This window comes from Cervus elaphus, chromosome 5, assembly GCF_910594005.1.
Source record: "Cervus elaphus chromosome 5, mCerEla1.1, whole genome shotgun sequence".
In the NCBI taxonomy this organism is placed as follows: Eukaryota; Metazoa; Chordata; class Mammalia; order Artiodactyla; family Cervidae; genus Cervus; species Cervus elaphus.
Window position 1 is genome coordinate 124,373,780 of NC_057819.1, and position 19,112 is coordinate 124,392,891.

Genomic DNA, 19,112 nt, shown 5'->3' on the forward strand with positions numbered 1-19,112 from the left:
GACACCACCCTAGGAATCTGAGGCGATATTTAAACTCCCAACTCTGTGCCTGACATTGCTGTGATTGTCAGGTAGACAACACATCTGCTATGTTTTGTGATGACAGAGTTGAGTTTTCTTGTTCGTTTCTGTTTTTGCATGTCGGTGATCCTCAGAAAAAAAATGCTGTATTTCTTAGAGTTTAGCATCTTCTAATTGTACCTATAAAACAGTTTTAACTTCTAGCATATTGAGAGTTATTGCCCTAAATAAACCTTCCTTATAATTTTAATGTACCACACATAATAATTTTATGAACAAGCCAGGTTATATGCAGCACATATGAATATTCTTAAAACCAAAGTGCTTTGCATGTGTAAAAAGATAAAAAAATAAAAATTATACATATTTCAAATTTCCCAAGATTTTATTTCCATTTTTTTCTATGACTTTAAAATTCCCAGACATTTAAAATTTTCATCCCAGGTATGGGTATTAAATCTCTGTGTCCTGTGCCAGGCCTGTGCTGGGAGCTGGAGATGCAGAAGAGCAAATGAGATACAGCCCTTAACCCCATGGCAATGGATCTTGAGGCAGAAACAGATGTGGCCCTTGGTGACCTAGATGACTGTACAGACATCTGCTACTACAGGCCCGAAATAACGAGAACCAAAGCTTCCATCAACTTTGCTCCAGTTTGAATGGTGGAACCCCAGCTGTAGGTCCCAACACAAGGTCTTGAATTAATCAATCAATCAATTAATTAATGCAAATAATTTCCCCCACAGGAGTTGTAAAAGGGTTCAGGCAGACTTCTGCCGGGGGGCAAGTTGCTACAGGAAGGTGTTGTGGTCAGGCAGCCCTCTCTCTGGGGCTCCTTCCCCTCAGGGCCTCAGTCCTTCCACCACAGCAGGGGAGCAGTAGCTTCAGCCAGGACTCTGCCAGAGCCGGTGTCCATCCTGGATCTGGTTTCTGCAAACCATGGCCTGCCCCATGGGGTGAGCAGCACGTAGCATGTTGGGAAGAGCATGCAGATTTTAGAGGATCGTGCTATGTGTGTGTGTGTGTGTGTGTGTGTGTGTGTGTGTGGAGTGGCGGTGGGGAGGGCTGAGGGAGGGGGGCCTGGAAATAATGCCACCCTTTAGTGGCCCCTCTCTGGCTGGGCTTGGAGGTGAGCCCGGATGGGCCGGCCCAGTCGGGAAGCATGCCAAGCACATGCTCTCTGGCCACTGCGGCCTCATTGTTCAATAAGCAGATTATGAAATGCTGCGAGAAGCTGCATGGTGGGGGGCTGTCTTCAGCCCTGCGGCCTGCCTTGTTTTGCAAACAATCATTGCACAGTGCAGCCCGGTCAGGGTCCCCTCGGGAGGACAGGGAATCCGTCAGCCTTTTTGGGGCTGAGTTTGTCGTGTGGCCGCGTGCTTCAGCTTGTCTGCCTTCCTCCCCGTCCGGCTGTCTGTCTTCACCTGAGTCTGTTTCCTGGGAGACCCCGGGTGCCCCTCAGAAATGGGAGGACTTGGCTCCACCCACCTCCTTAGGCAGGTAGGGAAGAACAGCACACCAGGCCCAGTGCTATTCTAGAAGCAGCAAAGGTTCTAAGGCCAGTCTTCCTCTTTGAGGAGTTTCCGAATTAGACAGATGGTGCGTGAACAATCCCGAGTAGCTTCCTTTGGAGACCTGGTGCCCATCTGAGGAAGAGGTGCCTTCAGATTAATTGCCTCCGACACTTTTATGTTCTTGGCTTAAACAGGAAAAGCGGGATAAAGCGACTGCAGTCTTAGCTCTGCAGGATGTTGGGGTTGGACCGATGTTTGCCTTTACTCTGACTATATTTTAGCAGTCATCTGCTAGAGTTTACTATGAAATCTCAAGAGACAGCATTTTACCTGCAGTGTAGCTGATTCCATGAAATAAAATATTTTGCAACCGAGGGTCCAAATAAAACAATGAATTTTTTAAAGAGGCAGAATAAAAGAATGGGGTGGTATTGCTGAACTTTGACCTGAGAGGCCATTGAATACACTGGTGACTATGTGCACCACAAAGCTTGGGTTCAAATCCCAGCTCTACCACCTGCTAACTGTGTGACCTTGGACAAGTTACTTAACCTTTCTGAGCCTTAGTTCCTGTTCTGTACAATGGGGATAATAACCACTCATTTCCTAGGATTATTGTGAAGATTATATGTGATAAAAAGCACGGGCAAGTGGTTAACACAGAGCCAGGCTCAACTAAGTGTTAACTGTTAGTATTAATAGCATTACAGCCGAAATGTTTCCTTATGGAACCAATATTTTTTCAGGAAAATACTGAACCAGTGTGAACCCAAGTGGAAGACCCATGCTGTCTAAAATGGTCATGAAACAGGCTTCTTTTAGCAAGCCTTGAAAACCAGGGTGCCCAGCACCAAGCACTGTTCATTCTACTAGAAGGCCTGTTATTATCTTCACTTTGCAAAGGAGGAAACAAAGGTTCAGAGAGGCTTGCTAACTTCCCCCAGGGTCACACAGCAAGGGCTCAAACCCAGTCAGTAGGCCCTCAACTGTCATTATGACAGCCTAGTGCCTTTACAGAGGTAGGACAGAATTTGGTCACAAAAAGTGCTGTGATGGGATTCATTCATTCATTCATGGCTGTTCATGGAGAACCTCTCTGTGCACGATGTGCTCCGGTTTGTCTCTGAGCAGACACACATGTTTAAACGGTTTCCCCAAGCCCTCCCTGCCCTTCCCCCCATGACTGCACGACAGACACGTGTGGCCCTCACATAACTTGCTCCACCAGCTCCCCATCCAGCGTGGATGCCCACCTGCAGTTCCCGGATGGCAGCGGCCTCCTGCAGCCCCCGCGCTGGGATGAGCCGCAGAGGGCCGGCGCCCTGGAGCAGATCTGTGGCGTGTTCCGAGTGGATTTGGGCCAGATGCGCTCCCTCCGCCTCTTCTTCAGGTGAGGCCCTCTTGGCCATGTCCTGGAAGCTGCCTGTGCGCTGGCCGTGTTCCCAGGGGTCCGTGCTTGGGTCTAGGAGCCTGACGTTCCCAACCGTCTGCTTCCCAGCATCATTAGTGCCCTCTCGGCAGTGCCCCATGATGGCTGCCCCGCGGGAGCCGGGTCTGGGTAGCTCCCAAACTCTTTCCTCTGCCTTCAGCGTGATGGTAGCAGCTGTTGCTTGCAGCTCTGGTTTCGGGGAAGATGACAAACCAGGGCTACACAGACAGCAGTAGCTGCAGGCAGCTCCCGGTCACCCAGTCAGAGGCCCAACTGCTCCATGCATGCTCAGGACAGGCTATGGCTTTCTAGAGGGAGGCACCATTTCCTTCATGATGGGGGACCATCCCTTTCAGTCCCCCGCCTAACGGCCACCTCATGTCTCTCTTCCTGAAAGCTGCAGGACAGCACCAGCCAAAGACCAGTGCTTCAAAGAAGCAGTTGTGTCTCTGGGTGGGGGGGGGGGGGGGTCCCAGGCCCAGAGCCCCATCCCGCCTTTCAGGGAAGGGCAGTCAAGGTCGGGCGATGGCCCCGAGGCATATATAGTGGATTTCCCTGGAGGATTTTCCCAGAGTGACTTCTATGCTCGATGGAAAGCCCACTGGAGGGGAGTCCCTTAGTGCCCACCCATCTGGGTTCCAAATCTGATTCCATGTCAGGGCATCCACCCCTAGGAGATGGATGATATGATATCATGATATCTCCATGATATCCAGGACAGAAGGGAGGATGTGACCTGGCCAGCAGGGGTGGGGACTGAAGGCTGCTCTGGCAGATCTCCCGGGGGCGAGGACAGTCCCACCTGGAGCCTCCCCAGGAGGGAGCTGCTTTGCCTTCTTCAGCAGAGGGTGATGGCTTCTGTGGGGGCATAATTCTGTCTGCTTCCTGCCAGCAGCCAAACTCCTGGGGGACTTTCTGTTTCCTGCCTCTGAGGTCAGGTGATAGCGGCCTCGATTATACTTGGAAATAAAAACCCATGTTTACATATTCATGGGTCTGTTCTCTTCCCCCCCCCATCCAATGGTCGCTCAGCGATGAGGCCTGCACCAGTGGCCAGCTGGTCGTCGCCAGTCGGGAAAGCCAGTACAAGGTGTTCCACTTCCACCACGGTGGCCTGGACAAGCTGCCTGACGTGCTTCAGCAGTGGAAATACTGCGCGGAGACGCACCTCAAAGACCAGGTAGCCAGGGAGTGGGGAATGGGTGCTGACCTCCCCTCATGAGGAGGCCCTGACGCCACCCAGGAGACATCTGGCTGCTGAGACCACCCCCGTCCCCTCCCCTCCCTTCCTGCCTCGCCTCCAACCAGGCCCAGGACACCCACTCTCTTCCTTGAAGTCCCAGGCCTCAAGGGTGTGACCTGTGGTCACTGGGGGCCAACAGAGCAGCAACTTTGGGTTTAAAACATGTGCCCAGGCTTCTGGTAAATGCAGTACTCCGCACTTGAAAAATCATGTTTTGACAAGGCTTCCTGCCATATTTTCCTCAATCTACATACAAATGTAATAAGAGCTCTTTAATTATCTGTTTAAGATAGTGTATGTGCTTATTAGAAACGGGCTGACTTTAAAATTCCTTTCCTTCCCACAGAGCCTCCTGCTGGCTTCCCTTATTACAGTAGCATGGCTTTTTTTTCCCCCTACATTGAACAACCTTTGATTTTTGAATTAAATGTCAGCTGCAGTTTTGCCCTGGATCCGTGACTGCCCGTGGAGACAACCTGACAGGCGGGCTCCCCGCTCGCAGAACAGCCATCCCTTTGTATGTGGCCAATCACATGTAATTTATTGCAGGCCCTCCCGGCAGAGGGAAGTTGGCCGTCCCAGGCATTAATTCCGTCTTTGCGGCGGGGCCGGAGGGAGAGTGGGGGGGAGAGGCGGTCGGTGGGAGTGGGCCGGGAGCCGGGAGCGCGAAGGGGGACCATGGTAAGCGGACGGTATTTTCATTTTAATTGCGTCTAATTACACTTGCCATTTAGGGGTTTGTATGCGGGGGAGAGGCGTCCCTCTCCTTTCAGAAGAGGGGAGGGGGGGAAGGCGTTGACATCCCGCGAAGAGCGCGGGCTGGCTTCGAAAGCCGAGCGTCTGAGCAACTGATACACACCCCCGACCCCCCGCCCCGACGGTCCTCGCGTCCAGCAGGTCGCCGACGAAAAGACGTGTATGCAGTTCTCCATCCGGCGTCCCAAGCTGCCGTCTTCCGAGACGCACCCCGAGGAGAGCATGTACCGACGGCTGGACGTGGCGGCCTGGCTCCGCCACCTGAATGCTCTGGGGCAAGTGGAAGAGGAGTACAAGCTCCGCAAGGTGAGGCCCGGCGCGCCGGCGGGCCCAGCGGCTTTGAGGCCAGGGGTCGGGGGGACGGTCCGTCCGCTGACGCCAGCGCCTGTGTGAACGCGCCGGATAGAGCGATCAAAGCCGCTGCGATGAAAAAGCAACCTCCGGAGCGGGTTCTGGGTACCCCGCGACAGCGTGTATAGAAGAGCTCGCAGCCCGCGCCCGCGATTCCAAAACCGGGATTAAGGCCCTGACGTGAGAACGACAGGTTAATCTGAGCGCCGCACCAGGGGGGGGCATTGACATTGAAATGAGCCTGGTTTGTGTCCTGTATGGGAATGGGGGGCCGGCACTTTCCCCTTCTAAACATGTGCAAATTGCAGCGATCTGAATCAAGGCATCAGTTGTCAAGAAGGCGCAGCAAAGCCACCAAAACACAGATCTCCGGGGACTTGGGGGTGCTTTGAGCGGTCCTGCTTTGGCCCCTCCCCAACTTTTGCCGCTTCCTCCAGGCCATTTTCTTCGGCGGCATTGATGTGTCAATCCGAGGGGAGGTCTGGCCCTTCCTGCTGCGTTATTACAGCCACGAGTCTACGTCGGAGGAAAGGGAGGCGCTGCGGGTGCAGAAGAGAAAGGAATACGCCGAGATCCAGCAGAAAAGGTGACCGCGGCGCCCGACCGGGGCCCCCTCGAACCGCGGAGGGGAAACCCACGCCCCCCCCCCCCGGAGCCGCGGAGGGAAATGCCATTTGGAAAGGCAATTTGAGGTGCAATTCAGCATTGATAATATGTTCCGTGACCCATAGTTTCCTTGGAAAATGGGTCTCCCAGGACCGTGAGCGATGGGTCTGGATAAGTGCAGTCATTACCCCGGGACTGGCTCTCTTTAGCTCGCATGTCAAGGTTTTAGAATTCTTTTTCAACATACTTAACGAGGCGCTGACATCCCACCACTGAACGCCGGGGTGGCAGCGGGGCGGGGGTCGAGGGGAGGGCAGCCGGGAACTGGGGTTGCTGAGGTCTGTTGGACCTCCCTGACCCTGTAGTTTCGGTGAGCTCTCCCCCAGACGCTGGGACTGGTGAGGCCGAGTTAATCTGTGAAAGCCTTGTGCACAACGCCCCTACGCTGCCCGGTGTCAGTGGCAGCTGGAGGGTTGGCCAGCGACCCCAGTTACCATCTTCGAGCAGGGCGGAGAGGGGCGCCTCTGGCGGCCTGGAGCGGGTGGGACGCTTGCTGACCCCCCAGCTGGCTCTCTGCTCCGTGCCAGGCTCTCCATGACCCCTGAAGAGCACAGAGCTTTCTGGCGGAACGTGCAGTTCACCGTGGACAAGGATGTGGTTCGGACAGATCGGAGCAACCAGTTCTTCCGAGGCGAAGGCAATCCCAACGTGGAGAGCATGAGGTACCGCCTACCCGGTCAGCAGGGTTCCTTCCCAACTGGGTTTCACTCCCATTTGCTGCCCCGGAGCCTCATCTCACCCCTCAGGTCTCAGCTGACCCTCTGGGAAGTAGACCAGCCGCAGAAGCTTCTGCAGGGGTCAAGGATCTTCCTTCTAGGTTCAGTGCCCCAGAATCAGAGAGTCCTTAGCTATTTCAGACAATGTCAATGGGCCCCTTATTGTCCTAGTGACCCAGGGGAAGGCCTGGAAGCCCCTCCCAAATGTACCAGCAAAGGCCCCACCCCCTGGGCATCCACCAAGCCTAACCTTGCTTGGCCCACACCAGCTGTGAACCCGCCTCTCCTGAGTGTCTCCCTCTCCTGTTGGGTGGTCCTCTGGGAGATCAAGTCTCACAGGAGCTGAAGCTGGCATCTTTGACATTCTGCTGCCTCCTGGCAAATAATTGCACAAAATTAGAAGCCCATAAAAAAATGTCCCTGCCAGCCCACCCTTTGTCACAGGCAGTCGACCATTAAGAAAATCAGATCCACATTTCTCCTTGCTCTGCTCTAGAGGATTGGGGCTGGTGAGTGCCTAAGTGCAGCCCCTTACCTTTCCCCAAGCTCTGGAGATGATGCCGGGAGCTGCTCTCCTTCCTCTAAGATCAAGGTTAAGGATGGGGTCCAGGAGACCCCAGAGTCTCCAGCCTGGGGTTCTACTGGCCTGGACAACACACTGCTATGTTATGGCCACCCTCCACTGACCTCCCTGCTCTCTGCACTGCATCTCCAGGAGGATCCTGCTGAACTATGCGGTGTACAACCCAGCCATCGGCTACTCCCAGGGCATGTCGGACCTGGTGGCCCCCATCCTGGCTGAAGTCCTGGACGAGTCAGACACCTTCTGGTGCTTTGTGGGTCTGATGCAGAACACAATCTTTGTCAGCTCTCCTCGGGACGAGGACATGGAGAAACAGCTGGTGAGGCTCTCAGATGTGTGTGGCTTGGCTGCTGTGGGTCACCAAGCAGCAGGAAAGCCAAGGTGGGCCTTGCTGATGGACTATGGGGGGCTTAGCCCTGGGCCCATGGACTAGGGCCAGCTCCCCCAGGAGGGACACATGCTGTTCCCATGTCCCAGGACATATGCTGCCATCCCCACCTCACACTCCTGCAGTCCAGAGGCTCCTCATGTGGCCTCCCCTCTCCCTGCATGTGGCATCCTAACCCAGGTTCCCAGGGGGGGAAGGGGTCACTATCACACCTGGCCCTGTGCTTTATAAAACATGTTCTCAGGTGCATCTGGGTCCCCCACAGGGGACATAACCAGGGTTCCGAGGGATGGGAATGGGAGGGGCTCTTGAAACCACCCTGAGCCCACTGGATAGTCGTCACAGCCCCACCTCGAGGGCAGCAGGCCTGTTGTGCCCAGGCAGTACTCCTCCCACCATGGCCCCCGCTAACCTACACAGACCAGGCAGCACTGAAAATTGGGAGTGAGGAGGCAAAACTGGGTGAGGTGGGGCCAGGAGGGCCCACTCTTCCCTTCCTTGTGCCCTCCAATCACCTGTCAGGTGCTGCTAGCACTAGGACGTGGTCTCGGGTCCCCAGTCTGAGAGATTCTCAGCCTGGAAGCTGATAGTGCAAGGGCAGGATGCTGGGTATGCTAGGGAGTGATACAGAAAGAGCTCTGGTGATAGAGAGGGAACCAAGACAGGAGTCCCAGTGTCCCCTTGGGCCAGGCTGACTCCACGGCACACGGGGTCTGGCCCTGAGCATTGCCAGGCCTGCCAAGACTTGGCTGAGCAGGGCTTTTTGGGCAGCGATACTGGGTGGCCCGCTCAGTTTGGTGGCTCACATGCAATGAGGCTGGAGCTGAATGAAGGGCCTCGAATGCCAGACCAAGGAACACTACTGTCAACTAGCCATTGGGAAGCTGATGAGGACTGTGGATGGGAGAGCAGGACACAGCAGGGGGATTGGAGGAAAGGGATCCAGGAGCAGGGAGATGGGGATGAAAGGGGAAGGTAAGGGGCACCAGAGTAGGGGTGGGGGGCATCCATGAGGGAGGGAGGAAGGGGGTCAGCTGCTTGCGTGGACTTGTTGACCCTGCTGTGGGCCACTGGGTGAGGAAACTGGCCAGTCTGGAAGGATCTTCAGAATCAGTTTCTGTGCCACCCCAGTGGCAGTCTCAAGTAGGAACAATGAGCTGTTTGTGTGGGAAGGGGCCTGTGAGTCACCAAGACCCCCCCCCCCGCAGGATCCCCCGGCTGCGATCTCAGCCGAGCCTGCTCACTCCCCGCTCTCTGTGTCGGCCCTGTGATGTCAGGTTTCCACGGTACCTGGGGAGGCAATTACGGGCTCTGACGTGATTCGCCGCTGACGGCTCCGCAGCACATGGCCCCGTGACTCGTTAGCTGCTGGAGATCGATTTTACAACAGTGCTGGTGAAGTCAGCAGCCCAAGCCAGGCGCTGCCAGAAATAGCCTTAATCTGGTCCCACGTCACTGGGTGGTGACCTGAAGCACAGGAATTGAGCCTCTCGGGGTTCAGAAACGCCCCCACCCTCTGCTCTGAATCAGCTCTGGGAGATGATGAATCTAGGTGATCAGAGCGGAAGGTGGTTGAGTGGGTGAGGGGGAGGGGGCATTGTCAAAAGGATGCTTTGCTCGATATCTCAGGAAGGAGGGGGCGTCAGAAACGGCCCATATGGTGCCTGAGAGCCAAAGGTCTTCCTAGCCTGACCTGCCACCCACCTTCTGGGCCACAGCAGGTTGCTCTTGCTGTCCCTTGCTACAGCCTCCGGGACAGTCCGAAATCTGGGCTAAACCGACCAAGACAGATGTGAGTCGGACTTCCAGGGACAGAACAGAATAAGTGGGTGCAGACCCATGAAGCAGATAGAGACCTCATGTGTGGCACACCTGCTCTGAGGGGTGGTGGGGCCCCAGCGGGGAAGGGCCTCGGCAGGAGGGGGCTTCTGGGGCCAGGCAGGCAGGCCTGCTCAGGGCTAGGGGTCTCATTCCTCTTGGCCTCGCCCCCAGCTGTACCTGCGGGAGCTGCTGCGGCTGACCCACGCACGCTTCTACCAGCATCTGGTCTCGCTGGGTGAGGACGGCTTGCAAATGCTCTTCTGCCACCGCTGGCTCCTGCTGTGCTTCAAGCGGGAGTTTCCTGAGGCCGAGGCGCTGCGCATCTGGGAGGCCTGCTGGGCCCACTACCAGGTGAGCGAGGCGGGGCGCCCAGGGCTGGGGGCTGGGACAGCGGTCCCGCACCTGGCGTACGAAGAGGGCAGGGCGCCCGCATAACTGGGCACCTCCTCTGGGGTACCCTTGCTCCACCATCCCTGGCCCCTCACAGGCCACATTCAGCCCCTCACACGGCGACTGCCTTCTAGTCCCACGTGGCCAGCCTCCGACCCTGCATCTCGCCTCCCAAGTAACTGAAATCGATGCAAATTGCCCACTGACTGCGCTCATTACCACGTTCTAGGGCTGAGCACGCTCCTGTCACAACCAATCAGCATGAAAGACATTGCGGGACCGAGCAGGGCGCTGGTGCCCACATGCCAGGCCCAGCACCCGCCCGCCTGCCCACCTCGGGATGGCTCAGGGAAAGGGCCCCGAGATCCTGCTTCCCTGCCAGCCCCTCTGAGAGCCCAGGCCCCACCCACTGTCGCCTCGCAGGGACGTGATTTCCCCTTGCCGTCCTTCGTTATCAGCATCTCCTCAACAAATTCCCCTGAGAGGGCCTCGCGCTGGCCCTGTCACACGGCTTTAACGCCCAAATTAGCAACAAGCAGGCCATGTTAAAGGATAGGCAAGTCTCTCTGAATCCATCAGCCTTTAAAAAAAAAAAATAGTACTGACGCATCTGAGAGGTGGCCAGGACCATTTCTGCAAGAGCGGCCTCCATCCTTCATTCGGCAGCTGGTGCAGCTTGGATTAGACAAACCTTGCTGATAGATGCGCATGCCCACCAGCCCTCAGAAATGTGCATCAGCGTCTGCCCTCCTTACTCGTGTCGAAGAAGGATTATGTCTGATAGAAGTGAGTCTGAAGAAGCCTGCTGCTGGTGCCATGGGCTGTTTTGTATTCATCCATCCTCGCCCACCTCCTCTCCTGCTCCCTCCCGGCCCAGGTCTGGGCTGTGTTTCCTGTGTGGATCAGCCTGCTCTGTGTGTACTGCAGAGTGGAATCTAGGAAGCACTGGCAAGGATGGTCCAAAACACTGGATCATATTTTTAAAAAATTGTGTCCGCTTTGCGCAAAGCCTCATTGCGTTTTTTTCTAGCAGCAAATTTGCCACCTTTGGGACATCACATTTAGGCTAATGTTACATGTGAACCCAGAGCATCACCCAACAGATGGGGCCATTTCTTAGGCTAAATTTAGCCTCATTTGGCCACACCCCTTGATCAAATTAGTGGCAGGAGGTTGAGGCGGGGGACAGTAGGATGATGGTAGCGGGGGTAGGCTAATTCATTAGAGTGAGCTCTGGCGGGGGGTGAGGGGTGGTCACTACCAGCTGGTTTAACTTTAAAGTGTCCCCAGAGTGTGAAGGGCTCTGTTTTATTCATTTTTATACTTCCAGTTTGCCCTTGGGGGATGGGCTGCCCTGGGCCTGGTCCAGTGAACTGGGGTTAGTCTGGTACTGCTGTCCAGCCCCCTTTAGAATGTGCTCCACCTTTTCTTCCCCATAGTCCTCTCCCAGAGGAGCTGGACATGAACCTTCCTGGAACTCCTCCGCTGTCCCCCCTACCCCACCCCACCAGCCCCAGCTGCAATTCAAATAGCTGCAGAAGGATCGTTCTGAGCCGCAGCAAGACCATTCCAGATTAATTCAGAGGAAGGGGCTGGGCAGTCTGGGAATGGCCTTTCCAGAGTGGATGGGATGTGGGGTGTTTGCTGCCCGTAACCTCTGCCTGCGCATCCAAGGCTCTGCCTGGCCCTGTTTGGGAAGGAACAGGGTTCTGTCTGGCTGGGTGGCAGATGTCAGGAGACTAAACACAGGCTTCCTGGTGGTCCTTGTCCTTCCTCTGCCCCCGGGAGCTAGTGTGACTCAAAGGCGGTGTGCCCTCAGAGCATCCGGGCTGGAGAGCACACAGGATGTACCCCGTGAGGACCAAGCGCCAGCATCCTGCTGCAGGCCCGGCCTTGCTGGGTAGCAAAATGTGAGGCAGCCTCCAGGGAAGGCAGCGGAGTCCTCAATGGGCCTGAAATCTGGTTAAAGAGGGTGGGCTCATTGTAGGGAACTATGGGGAGCTGCTGTGCTTGGCTCTGAGGCTCTCTTCCCCACTTTTCTTACCAACAAACCTAAGAGTCATCTCTGGGGCACAAGCTGGGACATTTGGCCTCAAGGCAGGAGCACAATGACCAGTGGGTGGCTGCTGGAAAGTTCTTCTTCCTTGATAGCATGTTCCACCACCCACTAGAGCGTGTTCTGACTCATCATCTCTCAAGACCCCAGAATGGGTAGTAGCCAGGCTTCAGAGGAGCATGTTCTTTGCCCATGTGCTGGAGAGGCTCCTAGAGGGCTCCCCAAAGGGGACCAGCAGCCTGTTGGTGACTGGCCCCAGCATTGCCCTTTTGCGCATCACAGCAGTCTTTGGATGTATGTGCTGACACTGGCCCATTTGCAGGTGGGGAAACTGAGGAGGCTGCTAGGCTTGCCTAGGGCCACACGAACCCAGACGGCCTCACCTGGGAGCCCTTGACCCCACAGCTCTGCTTGTCACCTCTACCGGCAGTCAGGACCCAGGGCTGGGTCAGGGGCCTTATCTGAACCCACTCTCTACCCCCCAGACAGATTACTTCCACCTTTTCATCTGCGTGGCCATCGTGGCCATCTACGGGGATGATGTCATAGAGCAGCAGCTGGCCACTGACCAGATGCTTCTGCACTTTGGAAACCTGGCCATGCACATGAATGGGGAGCTTGTTCTCAGAAAGGTGAGTGTGGCCCCCCCAACATGCAGCCCTGCCCTCCCTTATACAGAACCCCACCTCTACTTCCAGAGCTCCACCCCTACAGGGCCCCCTACAAGCTCCACCCCCAACATTTGTAGATTCCTGCCCACATGCAGAGCCCCGCCCCCACTCTCCATCCTGGGAGCTCCCCACCAAGGTCAGCATGTATGACATCTGTTCAGGGCACCCATCAGGCTGACAAAAGAGGCCCCTCTCCTCGTGGAAGGAACAGATTACCCATTTTGACAGACAGGTCCTCCACCATGAGGCACCTCACTCATAGCCCAGAGCTGAGAAAACTAAGCAGGAGGCTTAGGGAGGGGAGGTGGCCAACCTTTCATTCAAGGTTAGTGGGATAAAGGGGGCCTTTGCCACCTCCCTACTTCCCAGGCTCCTGCTTCTTAAAGCTTTCTGGTGTTTTCCAGGGGCAGCGAGGAGGGACTGGGGTCAGGGGTGGAGTGGGCAGGAAGAGGGCTTGAAGAAGTCCTGCAGGGCAGAGAGGTGGAGCCATGGGGCCAGGCTGAGCCAGGGAGGGACAGGGTGGGCCCTGTTCACCTTTCATATGAAGGCCGTTAGGGGAGCCGTCTCTGGGTCGAGCTGCATGGGAGCGCGGCTTGTGAAACTTTATAGCCCCTGCCTTCAGCTGGATCAGGGTGTTGAAAGGGGTGAGGCAGGCAGAGCCCTCGCCCTGACCTGGCGTAAGGAGCACCTTCGGGTGCTGACTGTTGTTGCTCTTGGATCACTAGCTGCCTGCTGTCCCTCATCATCACTGTCCTCTCTGTTTGCAGGCGAGGAGTTTGCTGTACCAGTTTCGCCTCTTGCCGCGGATCCCCTGTAGCCTGCATGACTTGTGCAAGCTGTGTGGGACTGGCATGTGGGACAGCGGTTACATGCCTGCCGTGGAGTGTACGGGCCAGCACCCAGGGTCGGAAAGCTGCCCGTACGGGGGTACCGTGGAGACGCCTTCCCCCAAGCCCCCCAGAGAAGGCAGGAAGGGTCCAAAGACGCCCCGAGAAGGCTTTAGTTTCCGCAGATAGGTTGGGCTCCCTGCGCTGGACGAGGGGTGAGGGGACCTCTGCCAGGTCCCAAGCATGGGGGAGGGGGTGGGGATGGGCGTGGAGGGGACAGGATGGTAGAAACGGAAGGAAAATGCCCTTGAGCAACATGAAGGGAAACTTTTCGTATTAAGGACAAAATTGGAGTACGGAAGTGCCAGAAATAAAACCCGCCAGCTGCCCAGAGAAAAGTCAGCTCCCCAAACAGCAGGACCAGGATGCACAACCACCCTACCTGGAGATGCAGGCTGGCTGGGTTCTCGTGTTGCCCACCTTTGATGGATCTCAACACAACCCAGGAATTCCTCCAGCTTCGTCAGCCACCAAAGGGTCTTATTGCGAGGCATTGGGAAAGGCAGAGACAGAGACAGTGGGAGAGAGACAGCACTGGGGAGCCCAGAACAAGAGGGTCCCATCCAGGCCAGAAACATCTTTGCAAACTGGGCACACCCCCTCATTAGGCTTCATTCTTTGAATGAATCAAACAGACTCCACAGCTTCTCCAGCCACAACTGCAAAGCTGATGTGAAGACATCTGCCCAAAAAAAAAAAAAAAAAGGCCCCACTGATTTCAGGGTAGAAAGGTTTAAGAGCAGAAGGCTGGGGGCTTTCATACTGTCCATTTCAACATCTGATCCTCTTGGTATGTGAAGGAATACGCTGCCCATGAGCCTGCATACGGGCTGTTGAAGTGTTGAATTCTTCTCCCTTAGTTGAAGAATCGTCTACATTCGGCAGTGTTGAAGGCCATTTTCACCAAATACTGCGACCAACTTGGGGTTGGATGGGTCGAGGTGTGTATGTGTGTGTGTGCACGCAAAATTCTCTGAAGGGAATCTGCAGTGTTTGAGGGAAGGGACACAATGTGAACTGACCAACCAAGACAAAGGCAGCTGAAAGTGCCAGAAACACTCCCACTTCCCTGCGGAGTCTGCGTTCTGCCGTGACTGCAGGTCTTCTGTAAGTCAGCGTCTCAGGTGGTCAGATGCGCGAGCAACCACTGTACAATAGCCGTCACTCAGGGCACCCCTGCTTTCTGTGTGGGAACCAGGTCTTCCCAGCACACTCTCCCTGCTCCCAGAGCCTCCCCAGCTGCTCCTTCTGGGATTTAGAGGAGGACAGACAGGACACAGGAAGACTCCCAGCCAGCATAGAGGACTGGAGCTATTTGCACGGGAAGCCGCCCTCTTGAACTGACAGGAACAAGGAGCCTGGAATCGTTGTTCCTTGAATCTTCCTGAACATCCTTCTAGGGAGAAAAATCCTTGAAGTGCTGAGAGTCATCACAGAGACACAGCCCAACCAAGGCTTCTTCCTGCCCTCAGCTTTTCTCACAGAGTGGACGCTGCTGGATGGCGCCACTTTAAAAAGTTGTTTATCAACAGGAAGGAGGAAGTTATCAGCCTCTTCCCTTCTCAGCTTCTCTATGAACCCATGTCCTCCAGCGGGCAGAAGACTGACACTGGTACTTCCAGGTTCCTGACACCTCTGTCCAAGAGCCTTTTGGGGAGACTGTCCTGGAGCCCCATCAATGCCCAGATCTTGGGGTACCGACCATTATAGTCCAGCAGCAGGGTCCAGGCTGGATAGACTTCTCATCTGCTCAGCTTCTGGGAAAAGAGGATTGCCTTTCCATCCAGAGGATGGCTCCTGATCTATTATGGAGGTGGCTTGAGTTACACAGGCACTGTGTTGACCCTCCTCTAGAGACCACATCTCCATGAACAGGCATATCAGTTACCCATTGCCACAGTAATGCTGCATAACAAATAGCCCCCAAACATGGCAGCCTCAAATAGCATGCACTTAGCTAGCCCTTGGGTCTGTGGGACAGCAGCTCCAGCTGGGCAGTTCTGGTCTGGGTTGGGCTATTAAGTCCCAACAGGGTGCTCACACATGTAGAGGTGTGTAGAGGTCAGATGTGGCTCTGCTCCATGCCTCTTGCATCCTTCCCACAAGCCAGTCCCGGCCAAGGCAAAGGTGCAGAATCAGAAGTGTGTAGGCACCTTCCCAAGCCTTGACAGATGCTACCCCTGCTCATCATCCCATTGGCCAAAGCCAGTCACATGGCCAGACTCAGCATCTAAGGGTGGGGAAATGGACCCTCCTCTGCAGTAAGAGAAGTCACATGCCTAGGGGCTAGGGATTCAGGGAGGGATAAGGAGCCAGGTAGGGAGCTGGAACAGTCTACTATTACCACCACAAAATCCTGGTCCAGATAACAGTTTTGGAACTCGCCTTTTACCAGGGGCATGACTTCCTCCTGAAAGGACTGGAGATGTCTAAGCGGGGAAAGGAATGCTCCCCTCCCTTCTTCTGTAGCCAGAGTGCATCTGCACATTTTCTGATACCTTGTGCCTTTGGGCTGCTGGGTGGGGTGGAGGGAGAGGGGTCCCGGGTTCCCTTACTTTGAGGGTCCTGGGTGGAAAGCACTCATTCTGAACCTCCCAGCTCCCACAACCCCTCACCCTCACAGCTCCCCAAGACCTTGTACCAAGTGCCACCCCCGCCTTCACTGCTCCCACCTCGCACTCTGTGTGCTGGGCTGGGCCCCAGTGTGGTCTGGGCTTCGTGGAGCAGCCAGGACCTCAAAAAGCCGAAGACCTGGGTATATGGGCTCTGTGAGGTCCCGCTGCTCCAGAGGGATGGAGAAAGCCCGCCCTTATACGGCTCCCTTAATCTGGATGCAATTAGAGGAAACCAGCCAAAAACCCTGCGGCAGCTGTTGCCCCAGGATTATTCCCAGCCAGCAAAAGGCATTAGGGTGATAATTCAGTCATTAGACTTCTAGCCTTCCCACCACCAGAACGTGCAAATTCGGGATAATCAGCCCGGCACGGCCATCTTCCGCGATGCTGCTTATTTAACCCATTTTTTAAAAATGACACTTAATGTTATTGGCTGGTGTGCGTGTGCACGCATACTTACAAGTTTCCCCACTGCTAATGTCTGTGCTGACGTTACCTGGTGTCGTCGGCGCCTCTGGGAAGAGAGGGCACCTTTGATGCGCACGTGCTGGCCAGGAAAGGGCAGAGGGGCACAGACTCACCAGCCAAGTGTGGGGTTCACCCTCCCAAGGAAGGGGAGACAATGGTAGAATGAAGGTGGGCGATGCACAAGCTGGAGAAACAGTGGGATTGGGGTCTGATTAAGTGCAGAGGGGAACAGTGTGCTATTCCAGAAGGTTCTGACTTAAGTCCCAGCAGGGAAGACTTGGAACTCACAAATCAAGGGAATCGGTGTTCTTGAGCCAATTAGAGAGGGAGGGATGGGCAGGCTGGGGAGGACCCGCCTCCAGCCCAGTTCACCTCTGCAGAGGAGGAGGGTCTGCAGTCCAGAAGGGCAGTTCCATTGGCAGCCATGGTCTGGACGCTATTAGCAGGCAGCACTGTGTTGTCTTGATTGGACAGGACAGTGTCAGGCAGGACAGAGGTTTTTAAATCCAGGACCTTTGAGTTTTCCGTCAAAGCCTGCTGGGGGCAGACAGCTAGATAGGATGAAGATTCTGGTCCTGAAATGAGGGCAGAAGTGGCTGGCAGAGGTCCCCCAGCTCTGACCTTTGATTCACAAATGGGGCAAAATCTGTGAATGGTAGTGGGGGGGCCTCTGTGGCTCTCCCCGGTGTTTTGTGAGGTCCCTCTGAGCTCTCTTGTCTGCGTCTTGTTTGGTAGAAATAGCTGGGAAGGGGCAGCTATAATAGAGGGAGACTGGGTGGTGGCAGGAGGACCTGGGTTCACCCTGCCGAGGGAAGGAAGCCTCTTCCAGTTTGTCTGCCCAGCAGAGGCCCCTAGAGGCTGCCCTGCCTCCGAGGAAGGAGGCGGAGTGTCCCCGGGAAATCCCACACACACGTGCAGGGGTGTGGCCAGCCTGGGAGCTGTGCCATGAACCCACAGCAAGGGGAGGGAGCCTGTGGGTCTGGCCTGAGCCTGGGCACTTCCCCTGGAGATCCTGGGGAACCAGATGGCCCAGGATCTGATTAGCCTTGGCTTTCTAAGCCAGGCTGCAAGGCCTTCCCTCCGAGTGAAAGCATTCTGTCCTCAGCCATCCCTGGCTCAGAAGAGGGAACTGCCCCCACAATCGTGACGCCTAAGAACAGGGCTCCCCTACTGAGGGTGAGCAGTGCTGTGTGGAAGGAAGACACTTACCTAGGGGTCAGGAACCTGGTTCCCGTCCTGTCTCTGACCCTTTCCAGGTGCATGACCTCCCCACCCTGAGCCTCGGTTCCCTCATCTGTAGAAAGGAAACACTGCCTCTGGCTTAGCCCACCTCACAGGACTAGTGCAGGGACTCTCCAGGTGAAGGTGTCATGAAGATGGTTTCCCAGCCCCGGGGGCCTCATCTGCCACTCAGGGAAGAGACCACTGACCTTGGCCTTGCAGCCTTGGCCAAGAGGCAGCGTGCTTCAGGAGTCAGCAAACCCCCTCCCTTCCACACGTCCGCCTGACTGCGCGTCCCCAGCTGGGGGGACTCTGTGCCTCTTCTGTGAAATTCACCCCATGCCACCTCACTCCTGCCACGGGGAAGACCCACCGTGAGCCATGACCTTGGTGACCCCGAGAGACGTGTCTGTGTGCAGCGTGTCTAGCTCGGCATCAGGACGTGGCCCAGGCCTCAGGGTCCTCCCCTGGAGCTGTGAAACCCACTTGAGCCTGGGAGCGGGGAGGGGGCTGTGGCCCTCTGAGACAGGCTGTAGAGATGGAGAGGGATGTCCCTGGGCCTCTGGGGGGCAGAGCGGGCATGCAGACAGCTGCAGGCATCTGGTCGTTAAACACATTGCACTCAATTTCTAGGTAGGAAAGTACGTTTCCGGTTGAGAGATCAAGTCACTTGGTCATCTTCTCTCCAGCGCCTTGGGTTAGTCAGAGGGCAGGGTTTCTGTTGGGAAAGTTTAAAGAAATTTCCACCATTACCAAGAGATCACTGATGTCTGTGGCAAGCAATTCGTTCTCTGTATTTTATTTTGTTTTTTAAATGTGATCGCCCGCTGCCCCAGGCTCGGGACTGGCCACTCTGACCGCTGGGGCCCCAGCCCCCACAGTGCTTCCGGCTCTCGTGGATCCCACTGCAAAGTAAATAAAATCATACTGACAACAAACGTGTGCTCTGCGGCGCCTCTAAGAGGTCTGACAAGGTTTGTTAGGTCCAAATGTGGCAGGTTCTGGTGCTGAGTGAAGAGGGCCCCCATGGAAGAGTAAGGAGGGCCGGAGGGCTGGCCAGTGGCAGGCCCCACTCTGGGGAGCCTGGCCGGCGGCCCAGGGGTCCATCAGGCATCTGAAGGGGACAGGCGCTTGGCCTGCTAGAGGGGGTGCAGCTGCTTACCTCCCTGATGGAGAGTTAATGGGCAAGCGCCCATGAACCTCAGTAACTGGGGGCCCTGAGACCGGCCCCAGCACCTGGAAACACACAGCGTTTTATTGAGAAGTAGCTGCTAGGCCTCCAATTCCAGGAAAAGCCAGAGTCTTGCATTTGTAAA

At 55.7% G+C, this 19,112-nt stretch overlaps 1 protein-coding gene across 6 annotated transcripts in view; it reads left to right on the top strand.

Moving 5' to 3' along the window:
• TBC1D16 (TBC1 domain family member 16) overlaps positions 1-18,734 on the top strand; it is an 88,736-nt gene extending 70,002 nt beyond the window's left edge. For 4 of the 6 annotated variants that reach the window (XM_043905302.1, XM_043905301.1, XM_043905303.1 and 1 more), the window contains 9 exons: positions 2,764-2,925; positions 3,997-4,144; positions 5,102-5,269; positions 5,752-5,900; positions 6,508-6,642; positions 7,412-7,598; positions 9,660-9,839; positions 12,420-12,566; positions 13,373-18,734. In XM_043905302.1, coding sequence (XP_043761237.1) covers positions 2,764-2,925; positions 3,997-4,144; positions 5,102-5,269; positions 5,752-5,900; positions 6,508-6,642; positions 7,412-7,598; positions 9,660-9,839; positions 12,420-12,566; positions 13,373-13,621 — 1,525 coding nt within the window. In that variant the 3' untranslated portion in view covers positions 13,622-18,734. The remainder of the gene's footprint in view (positions 1-2,763; positions 2,926-3,996; positions 4,145-5,101; positions 5,270-5,751; positions 5,901-6,507; positions 6,643-7,411; positions 7,599-9,659; positions 9,840-12,419; positions 12,567-13,372) is intronic. The other 2 variants (XR_006341371.1, XM_043905300.1) reach the window with 2 other exon arrangements.
• Positions 18,735-19,112: the final 378 nt, after the last annotated feature.